We start from the raw sequence: 17,399 nt of genomic DNA on the forward strand, positions 1-17,399 counted from the left end.
CCACTGCAAAATAACGGAAAATATAATAGAGGCAGCGCAGGCCTGCAGAAGAAGAAGTCATTTTGAGCAGAACTACTGTTGTCTGACAGAGATGGGTCTTTGTATATAACAAAAACAAAACTCACAGAATCCAACTTGGTCTGTTGTACTTGTAATGGGCCACGCTGTTGGTCACAGCGCTCAATCTGTGTTTGCGAAAGTAACTTACAAAAGAGAAAAATTCCTATCAAAACTATCAGGGCTGAAGCATGAGGACGATAGAGTGGATGTTTATTTTGAGATTCTTCCTGGTTTGCTAAAGCTGCTCCCATCAACCTCTGCTCTAATCTGTGAGTATCTGGTATACACTCTAAACTAAATTGCTGTTTATTCTATTCTGTGGGTGTCAAAGCCCCAGCCTGGTGCTGAATGCTATCGGGGGAATGAGGGTCCCAGGATGCTCAACACTGCTGCTGACACAACACTATTCCTGAAAGACCCGCCACTTGATTTACCCAAGCAAAATGTCACAGTAATTGTGAAGATTTATATCAATGGGAAAAAGCTGACGAGGTCCCGCAGCTATCAGATCTGACAGACTTAATATGTGCTCAAATGTTGCCTGCCACACTAAAGGCTTGCAGGTTGACCAATTTTACCCGGAATGTTCCACCTCAGCTGGTATTGACCGAGCCACCGTTTTTCACTCCTGTAAATCGAGTGTGAAGTGGAACTTTTAGGAGGCGAAATTGTGGTTCTAATAAACTGGAATTACCTGAAAAAATGTTTTCACACTCTTTTGCATTTGCTTCGTGTGCCATCTCAGATGACATGTGCACAGACTGACAGGTGGTTTGTATAAATCACAGCTGGTTTGATTCTTCATCTTTCCCTCCCTTGGGATATGCTAAAAAACTAATTATTGTGTGTTTCTTGTCTTAAAGGAAAGGGAACAGGTGGCATAATGTAAAGATAGTCTGGTCTGTGTCTATATAGTGGCCCTGTGACATAAAATAAAGTCGACAAAACACAAGCACACATTCACACATGGCCCATCTCTTTGTAGGCGACAGTCGGCCGCTAGTGGGCATTCCTGGCTTTGGTTGCCTAGGTAACCCTCTTGTGTATTTCCCACCCCAAATATTTCCAAGTGAAACAAGCAAAACATAAAAATGACGTTAAGCGGTCCTGCAGGTTCAGCTGGCTTCACCTGACACTCCAAGCCCAATATAAGCGCTTTAAATTTGTGGTAACAATCAAAATCATGGATGATCTTTTTCTTGACGGAAAACGCTTTGTGTCATATGTCAGTCAGCTTTATCCCTTGCTTTCATTGGACATTGCCTGTATCACGTTTCCTCAAAGTTGAGATTAGTTCAACTAGGTACACGTCCACGTCACGTGTCCTGTCACATGCTCTCTCGTCGCCACATTGCTGCTAGTCTCTTCCTGTGTATACGCCCTTTTAGAAAACACTTTCAACAAGAGGCAATTTTACAAAGTTAGAAAACACAACCATTGACCAAAATGAGCTGCAAATGCAATACAAAACAATAAAATCGTATATGAGTGTGCGGTCTTATTTAACTTACAGTTATTACTCTGCAATTCTGAGTTATTCAGCAGCTACTATAGTGTTCCCGATTAGTGTCTGTTCCTCTGTGACTTCCTCGCATTTACTGGGCTGTATTATCACATAATACAACCCAGTACATGGGCTGTATTATCACATAATACAACCCAGTAAATTTCAAAGTTTATTCTGATTCTAGTAAATAGTCTCTTTAGCCATTAGATGAGAGACTTTCCTGCTTTCTGAATTGCTGTATTGAGTTTACCCTCGCAAAATGTATGAGTTTTCTGTGAACTTGGAAACTTGTTTAACCCTGTGGGACAGCAGCGCACCTGAACCCAAACGGCACCAAATAACCGTACCTCCATCTAACGCACCAAATCCAATCTGCATGTCGGCGTACGGGGAATGAGGCAGCAGCATGTAAACAACAGGCTCAAAAGTTTATCAAGCCATTGTTTGTGACCGGAAAGAAACAAGGGGAAATCAGCACAGAATTACATCCACATTGGACGATTCTGTATCTCCTGATTTAAATCCAGGGCCAGTGTTTACTGCCAATGCAAGAAGCAGTGTGGCTAATACTGTGTAGTGAAGCAGAAAGAAAGGGTGTTTGCATCCTGCCTCGGATCTAAAATTAACAACTCTTTATTTACCTCATGGACAGTTTGAGCAGCCAAACCTGAACTGCACCTAGATCATTAGTACAGTTACAATTTAAAAACTGTTGTTCTTTCATACGTTTATAGGATTCATATGTTTCTATTGTGGGTAAAGATTGTCATTTTTCAGAAAACATAATGATGCCCTAGGTCTTATTTCTCCAATGCTATCAGCACAATATGCTTTCTTTATTTCCTGATTTTCTGTACAGATGAGTCATAGCAATCCTAGTGATAAATATATAGTGGCTAGAAACAACATTCGACTCGAGGTTACTCAAAGACTATTGTGTACAAGCCACGGGGTGCTAAAAACTGAACCTATAAAAAACACAAACTGAGGCATGGTAAATTTCCTGACCAAAGGAAAAAAAAAACTAGATGCAATCACATCCTGAGTCACAGTGACATTTTCAAACGCTATTAATGGCACTGTGCACTGTGTGGCTGAGAAAAATAACTACTATCAGATAGCGTTATTAAGCTAGCCAAGAGCGGTATAAAGTTACGAGGGTGCCAATAGACGAGAAGCTTCAGATGCTGCATGTGTTATTTAACCTCTCCCTTGTGAGCCCTTAAAATGGTTTTACTACTAATTGCATTTAAAAAAACAACAACAACAACAGAGGGACTTCCCTCTATAAAGACTTGCACACGGAATGTAAACAAAAAGGAAACATGGGTTTTTAATGATCAGTTTCTCCTCTCCAGCCAAAGATTTGTTTCACTCATTGTTACTTAAATTTATCTGAGCTTCGCTGTGCAGAACGATCAATGCAAATTTCTCCGTGCTCACCTTAAATCTGAGGTAGGATTTTATCTTGCCACAACTAGACTTCAGGGTCCAGAAGGTAACATGCATAAGCTTTGATTGAGATTGAGATTTGAAACTTCCAGTGAAACTACAAAAGCTGAGGTGGTTAGTTATTGAAACGGACCACATTTGCATATTTATAGATTAAGATTTTCAGAAATGGAGGGATAGATGTAATAGAATTCTGTGTCTTGCAGTATGCCTGGAGCTGACCTGTAAATTTCTTCTTCTCTTTGCTTTATTCCTTTCTTCCTTCTGTATGTGCACAAGTGGAAATTACTGTCATTTTACAAGGTTGCTTCTTTTGCTATGCTGCTATTCAGTCTACTCAGCTCTTGCTTACTAAACCTGATTTTGTTGAGGAAAAACAAAGAGAAGGTACTTGAATATTTGAACTCTTCCAAATACTTCAAAACAATAATACTGGAAAGATATGTTTTTCCCTACATGGTGGACCTACACACATCTAGGCACAATTATATAATAATTTGTTACACACAAAGTTTGTGTCAGCCGAGGAGGAAACACTACAGTATGGAATTTATTCAACAGAGGCTTTGGTCTTTCAGCCTGAAATCATTTATGGGCTTCCAACTTTGAAACGGGGGCAGGCAGGCAGGCAGGCAGGAGAGACATCTGCCTTCCTTTTAATGGGTATCACAAATGTTTCAGTAATTCCACTCCATCTGAAACTTCCCTCCCCTTCAGCACACTCCCAAATTACAGCAAAGGAATGAAGCTAGGGCTCGTTGCCTTGCAGAGCGTGAGTATTTTCCCCCAGCTAAGTGGATAAGAAAGATTCCTCTTGTGGGCTTGCATCATGGAGGCTAGCAGTCAGTCCAGCAGTCAACAGATTCTGTGGAAAGATGTGAGTCGACTCTTCTTTTTATGTTTGATTTACTGCACCGCACGAACCGTTTAAAATAATTTCCATCATTCATTGTGTCAGCCCCCTTAAAACTTTAGGGCTCGTTAAATTAAGTGGCAGTAGAAGTGGTGCAAAAAGAGAAAATTCATGGGAGTGTATATTTGACTGTAAGCTAAAGTTAAATGTGTCAAAAGTTTGCCTTTTAGGAAACAAAAAGAAGCATTGCTTGATCTTTTGGAGAGTGATCACAGTCTCCAGAATATTAAATTTTCCAGCTAAGTCTCTTTGGCTTTGCACCTTGGCTTCCTTCCTTTATTTCCAATCTTATGCGTGGTCTCACCTGGACCATTTTATATTCACCTTATATGTACAATATCTTCTCAAATGAAAGGAGCACAGAAATTGACACCTCAAATTATCTTTATATCAGATTTTATTTTTGTGGAGAGGAGAGGAAGGAGTTTTGGCACTGAGCTTTTTCTTCTTTCTCACATATTTAATTTGTTGCAGAACTTGCAAAGTATAGGGCTACAGGGTCGAATATCTTCACAGCAGTGTCTTTATATCTATATCTGTATATATATTTATATATGTGCCTATAAAAAAAATAGGTATTAAAGAAAGGGGGGACCGTTAAGCGGATACTCATCATGAGTAACCTGTAAGTGATGGATGGAGAATGGTTATGATTAAGAAATCCCCTGTGGCACCTCATTTCAGACTAGCTTTTAACAGAATTCAAATGCTTATACGAGTGTGGCCCAGGGTGATAAACCACTGCCTCTGCTTGTTGGTTATGTCGGCAACGTGTGTTTTTTTCCTGTTGTTTTCTCAAGAAAGTGCTTCTTCTTTGCATGATAACAGCAGGGGGCTCCAGGCACTCTTCCTCACAAAGCTCAGGAGGAATTGCCTGGCTGATTCTGAACTCCTAAACCTTTAAACGCTAGTTGGCGGCTGCTGTGCACTCAGACTGCTCACTCAGTCTCCATCCATGCCTTTATTTCTGTCTGTCTGTCTGCCTGTCTGTCTGCCTCTCTATCCCACCTCTTCCTCTGAGCCTTCAATATTCAAAGCACAGGCAGAGAGAGTTTGTCCTCCGGTTAAGTTTCCACTGCTTATGCAACCTGCCACAAGAGAGCAGAGGATTTCAGCCACCTTCTTTTCCTTCTCTCTGAGCGTGAGGAATTTCTGGCTCTCTTGACTGCAGCCCTCTGTTTTTTATCTGGAATGTACAATACTTTGATGTACCTCACATTTTTGAGACTACTGTCTCTGATATATAAAAAGTCAACAATAATGGCAGTGCAGATTTAATTAAAAGTAATAGATTTTAAGGTTTTATCTTGAATAATTCATCCTCTGTCCTTCCCTTACATTACTCTGCATTTATCATTGTTGTTGGTCATGTCACCTACATTATGTATTTTTAAAATACGCAGAGGACTGTTATGGTTAATTACTTTTTTTAAACAGTTTTAAACACTTTTTTAAACAGTTCAAAAAAAGTAAACTATTATTCAAAGATATTATTTTAAAACTGCAGTATGTTAAAGTGATCTACCAAAGCTTAACTACAGTAACAACCTCAGCCACAATAGAAAACCAAAGCTGCTTTATCATCACTTTAAAAGATAAGCAACACCAGTTTTGATAATTGAAGTTGGTTCAGTTTTTTTTTTTACATATCTGCTTTTCTGTTGTCCTCTGAGACCTTCAAAAGTGGTCCAGTATGAATGAGTAGCTTTAATTTTCTCCCTGCTGGAGCTCTGGTGGAACAAAAGCCAGTCTTTATTAATTTGTGGCCTTAAGCTTGGGGAATTGACTACAGCCAGCAGAGTTTTAATTTGAAGAAAAGTTTAATAAATGTAACCTCTCTCTGACACGTGTAGCAGTTTGTTCTTCCCCGTGCCTGGCATGTGGATGGCTGTGTTTTTGTCGTTGGTACTCTCATTGGGGGATAGATTTTAGCAAGTGCCCAAATCAAATGGCATGTGTTTGGCTTGCATATAAATATACTTAAAAAAAAAAAAAAGAGAGAAAATTAAAAAATGTTCGTTGGAGCTTACAAAATGAACCCTTGCGTTAGAAAATATGTGGCACGTTAATGAAAATTTTGAAGAACAAACCTGTGCATATAAAAAAGAAGTCAAAATCAAGTCCAAACGTGCAACAGCAGTCACAGGCAAGCTAAATCTTTGGCCAAAACAAATTAATAATCATAAAGACACATGATTTTTTCTGCCCAGTATGAAGGTTTTTTTTTATATTGTTTTAAGAAATATTCAGAAGTGGAAATTCAAATTAGGAAAAACACAGCAGCTATGAAGCTATAGCCAGCGGAGTTAGTTCAACTTATCAGAAACTACAGCAAACGTGTAGCGTTGCTGTTGTGGCGTTAACATAATATACCACATACCAGCACCTATAAAGCTCACTAAATACCACATTATATCTTGTTAGCACAAAATAATGAAATCTGGGGTAACCAATCATACAATGTTAGACAAGGGAGACATAATATGTTAATAATGAGCTTTAAAGTAGGAAGCTTTTGTGTCCTTTGGACAGCTAAGCTCTATTTCCATTGTTTATACTTAACTAGCAGATGAAAGTTGAATCAATCCAATCCAACTCCCAGCAAGTATAATTAGTTGTGTTCTGAGGAATATTGTTATTGTATCAGGGTAATTTGCATATCGTATAAATATTTTGAGCATCTGTTGTTTGTAGGTTGAGGCCGGAAAAGAGAAGAAAGTCAAATACCACATGTACCAGCGAGTGGCTCTGGTCCTGGCTCTGGTCTTCCTGGTTCTGGCTCTCTGTGTTTTCAGCCTGAGGTTTCTGTGGGGTCCCAGTCTGGGAAAGGTAAGATTAAATCACCATCTGTGGTAAGTGTAGTCTTCATGAGAGACAGATGAAAGTCACCCCGATTTTCCACATTACCAAATCATATTGGTTACATCAAAGAACAAAATGTGCATGAGAGGAAAATGGATGGCCACACAAAGCGAAAGAGGCCGGCCCTGCAGTTTGTATTGTATTCCACTAGATTAAAAGATGTCTGGGCTATGGACTAAGCAGCTGTGTTTTTTTCTGTTCATGTTTTGGCTGTCAGATCTGTAATTTCACAAATTCTTGGCCTAAACCACAAACCACTTTTTACTCGTGCAAATCTTGGCCTGTTGGATTTATCTGCTTTCTGCTCAGATTGTAAAGATCTTTCTCGCAGTGACGGACCTTGATAACTCAAAGCTGACCCTAATTGCTGCTGACCAGAGTGGCTGCAGCAGGACTGAAACCTCTTGGCAATGTAATTGGGATAAACTCTTGTCCTGGCAATTCATCTTGTAAAATCCAATTCAATCACACTTGATGGAGAACATTTTCACTCTCCTCCTTTCCCCCGATTTTCCCAGGGGGGTGGGGAAAAAGCTAATTTACCCAAGCTAGAAGGAAAATACATCAATAATTTCACATCCAGAAATTGGATGCTCTATATGTTCTGAGCTCAGTTGGGAATGAGAGCAAATCAAAATGAAATGATGTTTTTGAAAAAAACAGCACTCGTATTTCAAAGCTAATTTCACATGTCTGCTTTGTGTGCACTCTAAATGCCATGAGGTGAGCAGAAGGAAGTGTAGTGTGCTGGATGTCACATGCCGTTATATCAATATCTTTGTTAGAGCTAATAAACCTTAATTTTAAACTCTCTCTGCAGCCATTCTTCTATTTCTGCTTCCACTGACGTAGGATTTTCTATTTCCTTCTAAGCTCAGGTTGAACAAGGTTCATCCTGTACAGCCCTGTACTTCCTGTATGGCCCATATTGTCCACGTTCACTCCTTTCACCATAGATATGAATCACCTTTGAGCCATCTCCTTTGTCCTTGTTAAATATTTCATGCCGGAGGTAGAGCAGTCATTATTTCCACTTTAATATGCTGTGATCATTTTCACGTGGCACAAAACGTGTTGATGGCAGAGGTTGCCCAGGCGATGAATATCAAACCTGCAGACAATGGGCTTTGCTTTAATGGGGGTCTTGAGGGGGAGGCTCATTGACTGACCTCCACATCAAGGAGTAAGATGGAGCACCTTCAAAAGACAATCCACCTGTCTGTCAAACGAGAAGGGAGCCCCCAGACACATAAGACACATAACACTCAGGTATGTGTCCTCAGAAACTACTACTCCAAAGGTAAAGGTTTTATTCAGTTGATCCAGTGGATGCAGATGGACGGGTGAGTTCTCCTGCATCGGTGTAGCTTCTGTTGGCGAAAGGGAGATGCTACGCAGCAGGACACTTTTTAACTCACCAGCTAATCCTGAGCAGCATCTGGCAGCTACATGTATGGACTCTGGGCAGCAGAGCACAACATCTGAAGCCATGGGGAGGTATCTATTTTAAGAAACAGAGTGTGTATGTGTGTGTTTGATTCTGATGATGAACTCAAATTTATCTTAAATATAGAACATCCATGGGAGCCCCTACAACATCTGGAATATATCACTTATGCTACAAACACATACATTCTTCATGTAATCGTGTTTCTAAGAGTTCAATTATTCCCCCAGTTCCAGTTTCCTGCACAAAGACACATTCAGACATCAAGATCGTCCTGAAAGTCTTGGTACGCATGGTCTATCTTAAGAGAAATTCCATCGAATATTCGTTTAAGCTGGACTAATCAATATTTTTATTAGGGATGTACCGAAGATGTTTGGCACTGATCCCAATCTGAGTTCTTTAATATTATCTGCTGATACAGAGTCTAACAGATGGAATATTGATTAAACAAGTAGCCTGGTTAATCTGACACACCTTATTTTTTCACAAGGTATCTGATCAAAATACTGAAGGCCCCTGTTAAAACCACTGAAGTTGATCGAGCATACATTGTTAAGGAAAAAGATAGCAGAATATAATGAAGCAGCCAAAAAGACGAGTAAATATTGGAGTTCCATTTGCAGAAGGATCAAAATAAAACATATCCAAATTAATGCTATTATTGCTCCACGTGTGCTCCAATGTTTACATGGACCCCAGTATTTTTCTGATAATAGCCCAGTCGGGATAAAAATACTTCATGTAAAGACCTCAGTCAGAACAGAGCCTCGGACAGAGAAGGATGATCTGATCATTTTTCTGCATGTTTGCTGTGGGGTAAACATAAGATGACGTGACTAGTTTCCAGGAGGGACAGAAACATGGCAGGAGCAAAACAATTTCATTTTGTAACAAGTGTTTGAATGGTTGAACAAAGCTGGAATCAATGTGGACAGCGGCACTGAAAGCGTGGGTCAGTTTTTGAGCGGCCTATCTGTTTTACTACTGAATAAATTCAGCGTTTTATATTTTCAGCAGATTTGAGGCTCCACGGCATGCAGAACTACCTTGCGCATGTCTAAAATGTTGTGTTCTGGTTGATGTTTTGGGGCATGTAAACACCTGTACCTTACAGGATAATTTTATCTTGCATCAATGTAAACAGTTAAATTAGAATCTGACCAGAATGGTTACATTTTGGTTGAAAATAGAGCGATAGGCAACTGGTTCATGGCACATTTACCATAACAACAAAATAAAGTAAACACATCAGTGATATGTAAACCGTCTTTTGGGTCAATTCAATTAATGCAAACTCCCAGTTAGAAGAAGAATTGCCGCTTACGTTGTCTAATTCCAAAGCTTCACCAAATACTAAATGTGGACCATATTATGAACTAAGTATAAAACACTTTAAAAGTGGTATGCGTTTAAAAAATAAAGCTTTGAATCTGTGCAGAGGTGAGTAAAGAAAACATTTCTGATCTGGCTCCATCTCTGATCTGGGGCAGCTATTATTATACAGAATGTGAGAGAAGCAAACTAGATTTTTGTAGTCAGATCTTTTTCAAAGTCTTAGTTAAATGAAAAAAAAAATGGTGTCGCACACTCTTTAAGTATTTTAAACTTAGAAAAAAGATGCTAAACTGTGGTATTTTTCATACTTTTTTAACACAGTGGATACTCTAACAAATCTGAGAAGCCACAGCTTTGAAGATAACAAGCAGAGGAAGCTCTAAAAGTGTCTCAGATCTTATTACTAGAAACACTGTAACATTTGAAATGCCATATACAAATACTAAAAGGAGTTTGTATTAAAACACACTCATATTACACACTGTGTACTACATATTACATAGTGCATTGACCTAAGCATTTCAATTAAAATTCAAAACCTCTGACGAATACAGACGCAAACACTTCTTCTGTTCTCCCAGTTCAACAACGCAACAAGACCTCATGCACCTGGCTCTGTGTAATAACCACAGAAAGGTAAAAAAGTAAAAGTCATTTACTCTGTGCACTGTATTTCAATATGACATGATAACCACTTGGGAACTTCTTTTAATTACCTACAAACATATGTTGTTAGAGCGGCCTGGGAAGATGCTTTGCCATCATTTGCTCTGCCACTGTGCATTTATTTGTATATGAGGGAGCGGGCCTGGTTGTGATTGCACACACGTGATTGCTTATGCATCGGTGTACATTGTGTGTTTTAGTGTGTAGATTAGGTGTCTGTGCATTCTCTTTTGGCTTACGGCACATTTGTGTTTACTATGCGCTCATTATTGTTCTGGGCCACAAGTCCCGCTGGGGGATTTTGCCTCCTTGTAAATTAATCCTCTGTTATTACCAGTTTACATCAGCAACTCGGAGAAAATGAAATCTGGCTAGTGAATCCAAGAGAAAAGTGAGAATAATTTGACTTAATAGAATTATTTTCACAAATTATTCCCCAGAAAAAAAAATGAAATCTAGACGTTGATATTTTCTGTGCTCTGTAGCACACAGAGTCCCAAATCTAAATTTTCACACCATTAGATTTGATATATTTGGTGCTATTTTTAATTCATGAGCTACTTTGAGTGGGATTATCTCCAGACCAGCAGCAAGGCACATAGTAATTGTGAATCTGTAGACATTGTAAACCAGTTTTTCCTGGGGAACCTTGAATAGCTCACAGCTGCCTGAGAAAAACATGAATGTCAAACCTGAGGAAAGTGCTCCATTATTCAAGCTGAAATTGCATTGCTCACCTTGATGCTTTTCCCTCTCCAGTCCCAAGGTAGCTGCTGAGTTGTCGCTCCTGATGGCCTCTTAAAGGCCTCACTGTCAGGCCTGGCTTCTTTAATGAACACTGCAGCGCCTGCTGGTTTGCCACTGGTCACAGGTGTATGGCTTCTCAAGGCCGGGCCCCCCTTTGTTTATTTATTGCCTGTACGCGGTGTATACCCAACAGTCCCCTCAATGTCCAGATGTCAACATGCAACTGGGGATGGAGACACGAGATTTGATCATGATAGGATTCTATCTGCTTGTCATGCGGACGCTTTATCCAGGAATAAAACAAGACAATGCAAACTTGTCTTCACACTCAGGAGTGTAAGGAGTTTGTTTACTCATTCTGTTGTGAAGGAATTGCTATTCTGAGGAAGTAACAGGGCTTATCTAAACAGCTGGTTTGGCGGGAGCTATTGGGAGGCCTGCCCCTCAGTCTGTAATCTTTTCTGGTTTTACACGTCAGGCCTCATTCATTCATTAGCAGGCTGGTGTCCGCTGGTTTTCTCCCTGGCTGTTAAATTAGACCGCTGCAAGCTCTCTCCTAAGATGATGCATTATGCCTTCTACTTGGGGAACAGTCAGGAGGTGGAAGGGGTTGCAGACTGAGAAAAACAAAAGAGAGTTGTTTTAAATAGTTTCCAGTGAATTGCCTGAAGAAGAAAGGCTTCATGGCGGCTGTGGGACATTGCCTTCTCCTGGGATGTGACTGCTACAGAGAGCATGACAACTGCAAAGCCCACTGGGAGTTATTTATTTTGTCATACAGCATTTTAGTTTGTTTGTGATTTCATTTTTAGAAGCTTGAATAACATGAGCATAGGAAAGATCTGCATCTTAATTGCCAGTGCTTCATTTTGCCATTCCACCAGCAGCTCATGTGCAGCATGTTGTATGTACAGTGTGGTGCGTAAACAAACATAAATGCATGGCGTTTTCCCCCCCATACTCTGTTTCTCTCTGTTCAGTGTCTCACTAGTGTGACTGCCAAGTAGACTCTCTGCTCTGTTGTACAATTTAGAATGTGACTGAGCTTTCACATCCACTTTCGCTCTCCCAGTAAGCCTGCGCCGCTTATAGCTTCGACGTGCATCCACTGCCACAATGCTGAAGCAGAGTAAAGTGAACAGCAAACTCGAAATACTATGTTCGTCTGCCCTTCCTCAACATATCTGAGGCTGCAGATCAGAAATATTGCTATTATGTCATCACATACTCCAGTAAATTAGTTTTTCCATTCATTTTAGAAATAACTTAATCTCAAAAATGCCAGTGTGCTCTGCTGCATCTCTGTCTGTAATTAAAAGGTTACACTGTCTTTTTGTAGGTTTGCCCAATTGGTCACAATCCTCAATGTTTTAATAGTAAAATTTAGTTAGAAAATAACCTTTCTTTTAAAATTTGAGAAAATGAGAACCTGAGGCAGCTCTAAAAGTTGGCTAATTTTGATGACATGCGTTCACACACATCACAGTTTATGTAGGCTGTTTTAAGTAAACAGTTAAATAAATGTAACCACGAATACCACTTTTAAAGGAAGATCTTTCATCCAGTGGAACGGCAAGGGCTGACACAGCAAATTAGCAAAGTAAGCACGGCAGCTTCGTTTCTAGAGCTGTTAACGAACCTCATTAATGATGAAATATTCCTTCCAGATGTTGTGGGGCCATAAGTCACAGTACACGTGGGCTAACCTACTGTGATTTAAATCTGGTATAGTTCCGTTTCAACCATAAGAACATAACAACGATCACTACAAAAAAGAAAAGGATGTGTCACTGGAGGATGGTAGTTAGTTCTGAAGTAAAAAATATGTTTATATTATAGGTGTGTAAAGCTAATGCTTTGCGGTAAAGAATATTGATCCCACAGTGGGGATATATCTAGTGTTACAGCAGCAGAAGAGATATACTAACAATCAATACAAAAAGTAAGTATGTAGCATACAGAAATTATAGAAAAAATATGAATTAAAAACTGTTGTATTTAAGCAAGTCCTAGGTAAAATAACACACACATCATTTTTCTGTGCCTGTGCCTAAAACCTGCTTGTCTGGGCACAAACATCACATGGCTAGATTTAATTATAATATAGGTTAAATTATGCTTTTGGTTAAGGAAACTATTTGGTTAGACTTCAAATTGCTATTTCTTTAAGATTAGGTAGCATGTGGTTAAGGTTTGAGAGTGATCGTAGTCGTGGTTTGAAAACACTAACGGTTTGCAGGAAGAAAAAATAACAACCTCAGTGTGTTGTGTTTTGTGCCAGCAGTAGAAGATGACATACAGGGACCTGCTCATCAAATATACATACATATATAAAAGTGGTCAGGAACCACTAGAACTAGAAGCCGTTAAAAATAACCAGAGGTGGAAATAACAAGCTGCATGTACTCTCATTACAGTAAAGAAAAGAGTCATTTTACTGTTTTTGATTTTCTTATTATTTTTATCTCAAGTATGTACTTGTCTGCATTTTGGAATATAGTTAAAATATCAGTTTGTGAATAGTGCAACAGGACTGTGATCTGCAATGTTTTACACAGCTTCTATAAGAGGCAGCAGGCTTTCGAATTTATGTAGCTTCAGAATGACCATGGAAATAAATCACTGAAGTTATTTATGAATAATGTCTACAGATTAAATTAGCAGTATGAACATGGGCTCAGTGCGCCTCTAGTAGAAAAGCGTGATGTTAGATCTATACATTGATATTTTAATGCATTTTGAATGTGTTTTTTTATTTAATAGTTCTGTGATATGATATGTTATTATTTTCATAAAACATGTTTCTTCATCATCATCATCCCACTTTTATAAATGTAACAAAGTAAGAAGTAAGATGTTACATAACTTATTAATTGCAGTACATTTTAAATCTAGCATTGCTTCTTCGTGGCACTAACACATTTCAAGCATGGGTTGCTTTAATGCAGCCATTGTTAATGTTGTCAGCACCTTTCTTGCTATCACAACTCAAAAGTATCTAGTTTGACAAAGCTCTGTGAATTAAATTTACATGAGCGGGAAACCAGAGTGGTCTGATGCTAACAAGGAGATAAAGATTCGAGTCGGCGAGATTTATGTCGAAACCAAAATGACATGTAAAGTACGAGATGAGCAGATCCTTGACAGTGAAGACAAGAAAAACTGCTGAAGCTCATTAAGCAAACATGTCAGTCAAATCCAGAGGCTGAAGAAGCCCATCTTTCTCTCAAGTTCACTGTCAGCATATTGTCAGTGTCTGTTGTGTCTAAAAACTCCGGCAGCCTGGGCAAAGTTGAACATGCATTTTTCATTTGACAAATGACAAAAAGTACTGAAAAAAAAAAAAATGCAAGAAAAGACACAGCTTCTGTAAATTCTAATTTCTCACTTTTGTTACAGTTTTCTGTGAAATAAATAGAAATCTGTATTTACACATCAGGACATCTGCTCTGTTTGCAAAGAACAGCCCAAATATATACAGCATGCATTGTATTTGATGCTATTTGACTATGTGTTGGGGTCATTTCTGAAGGTTCAGTTGCTCAAAGAGCTACTTAAAATTTAACATCCATCATATTTTGAAGCATTTAATACGTTGACAATTTGCGGATTTACTGGATTTGTATTTATCCAGCAATCACCACTACAAGTATGATGGATGACAGCTGCTGCTCGGCTGCTGTGTCTCATTTGCTCAGAGAATGTACTTCTTTGTCGGCTGATGGTGATAAAGCTTGTTAAGATCCCCTTCCTGGTGGCAGCAGGATTGGCCCACTGACCTGAGTATCTATAAAATGAGGGGATGAAATGAAAGGTGACTAATACACGTTAAATATCAAGAGAGGATGATGGTTGTTTAGATTTTTCTGTTTCTCTGCCGAGCGTGAGCACAGACTTGTTGTTCTGGAAACACCGCTTTCTTCTAAGCGCTTACATCGGGGGTCTGAGACTCCTTAAAGTACAGTGTGTCCTCTGGGCTTTTGTCTCTCGCTGAGATAATGTGGGGCTCATTAGCTGTCTGGCAGGAACAAATAATAGCCTGGGTGAAATGTTGCAGGGTTTAATTAACAACATTGCCATCATACACTAAATATTAACATCAAAATTCATTCCTGCTGTGAAGCCGATTTTTATGCTGTCTATCAGGACGGGAATTTGAACGCCCTAACACGTAAGGTCATGTGTGACTTTTTGATTTAGCACCTCTAAAATAGCAGTAGTGTAAAAACGGTAGAGACATTTTAACAGGGTTACAAGGTATTTGCTTGAGTAACACTTACAATAACATATTTTACGCATAATACATTCATCCAGTCTGCAGAGATGTGATTTTAGATAAACTAGCAACAAGGTTTTATTAATAAGGAATGTCCTGTTTCTTATCTAGAACTGTGCGTGGAAGATGAATCTAAAGGTCACAGACGTGTTTGCTGGTAACCCACTGGCTTTACCAGTCATTGTAATACAATTACTGCAGGTGCTTTGGAACAGAAGAGTCCTGGGAATTCTCTGTGGGTAACTGAGCTCCAAGAAGTACCTACTCCTAAGAGCTGATTATCTGTTTGTATTTGCACTGCCAAAAGTAACCCTGACTTGACGTAATAGCCAGCTGGCGGCTGACGTAGTAAAGTCTGAGGTATGTCACATTTGTCCCATTTTTTATGTGTTGAGGACAGTACCAACCATGAACTAAGAGCTAAAAAAGAACTGTTGGCATTTCCCGCAGTGTGGAAACACAAAAATAGTGCTATTATATCCAGGAGGAAGTTAAAAGAACTATGAAGAAAGTCCATCCAGCAGCATGGATAAATGCTCCATTTTCACTAGTTGCCACCATCATTTGCACCAAACTATGATGATTCACACAGTTCAGTCAGCACAGCTGTGATTTAGTGTAAAAATATTCTTTGGGATCATTTTATGAAATCTAATTAGACATTTTTGTCGGTAGAGGTTATCTAATCAAAGGTCCACCATCGACTCTATTCACCGCAAAAAACAATCAATAAGGATCTAAGTAACTTGTCAATGTGTGGGGAGATATGTCTCCACTTTCCAATCCTTCACTTGAACTGCCCTCAAATAAGAGGTTAATGGGACTGGTATTGGTGACAAATCAAACGGCATTTAATGTTTTCTACATGACAGTGTTGCCAGATGGTAGTTGTTAAAGTATCATACCATTTATCAGTTACTGTGACTTTTTGAGACAAAGCTTAAACAAGCCACGTTGTCTAGGATTAACTACACATCCCAAAAAGAGATCGCCTTGGAGGAATATAGTCTGTCATAGGACCCCTTCTGATCCACTTTCCCATTTATAATGCACTATAGGGCAACTGCATTAATGCCTGGGTGTTAATGACGTCAAAGTTTTGTAAATTATGGATTTTCAGGCGTTATTGATCAAATATCGCACAGAGGGCAAAATTATTATACAAATCAATAATTAACGAACATCTGGCAACCCTACTGAGACAAGAACTGTTCATTTACCTCAGTCGGATAAACAAACCCCACTGGTTACTCCCCTGTAAGCACAACAAGCTCTCTTAATTTTCTACTCCCAACCAGTGGGAAAATGCTAAAACGCATTAATTTGCTCTTTCAGAGTGCTTAATTTGCATGTGTTTAATCAGTGGTTGACCATGATGGACTGCAGGTTTGACATTAAATTGTGCTGAAGAGCTGAGTCCAGTAATAATGCTCCTGAGGTTTTTTTTTTTTTTTAATAGCGTAAGACAATGTTAAGCTGTAAAATCACAGACCCAAACCATTGGGAGCATAATGTGTTGTGTTCCCCCTGTGGGTCTTCAAAGTATTTTTCAGTGTTATTAAAAAGAAGGGCAGACCAGTACTGACATGCAACCCACACAGGGGCCATGGCAACAGACCAAGAGCTTCTCATCAGTACCCATACTCCCAGTGTGACACCCCAGTGTCTCTGCATAGGACTATCACTCCCTCTTTTGTTGTGTCTTCAAGGCAAGAAGCATGGTGTAAACAATGTTTGAACAATTATGGGGCTGTATATCTCCCAGCAGCTCTGTTAAGAATTGAAAACAATCTACCTTGTTACAGGCATGGCTAGCTTGCACTATATGTTATAAGGCATGGATGAAGCAATGGAGGGGGAGATTCTGGGCTTATCAGGCAAGATATGATCATAAAAGAGAGGTGGTTCTGGTCTTCTTATACCAATTCCTACTTTGAGCATCCTGACATGGGTGTTTACTAGAAGTTTATATTGTTGGCATTTGTGGCAGAAACGGCATCTTGACATTTCTCCAGAAAGCTTAATGTACGCAGGCTTTGATTGCTTTCCATGTACTATTTTTAAAGCATAAGTTGACTCGCAGATAAATGCACTACATGCACTACTGATAAAGGCAACTATTGTCAACAGT

At 39.3% G+C, this 17,399-nt stretch overlaps 1 protein-coding gene across 2 annotated transcripts in view; it reads left to right on the plus strand.

Annotated features, from left to right (window-relative positions):
• Positions 1-3,117: 3,117 nt before the first annotated feature.
• Positions 3,118-17,399, plus strand: part of tnmd (tenomodulin) — a 51,305-nt gene continuing 37,023 nt past the window's right edge. For both annotated transcript variants that reach the window (XM_084550298.1, XM_084550299.1), the window contains exons 1-2: positions 3,118-3,896; positions 6,627-6,761. In XM_084550298.1, coding sequence (XP_084406424.1) covers positions 3,849-3,896; positions 6,627-6,761 — 183 coding nt within the window. In that variant the 5' untranslated portion in view covers positions 3,118-3,848. The remainder of the gene's footprint in view (positions 3,897-6,626; positions 6,762-17,399) is intronic.

This window comes from Chelon labrosus (genome assembly GCF_963514085.1).
Source record: "Chelon labrosus genome assembly, chromosome: 8".
Classification (NCBI taxonomy): Eukaryota; Metazoa; Chordata; class Actinopteri; order Mugiliformes; family Mugilidae; genus Chelon; species Chelon labrosus.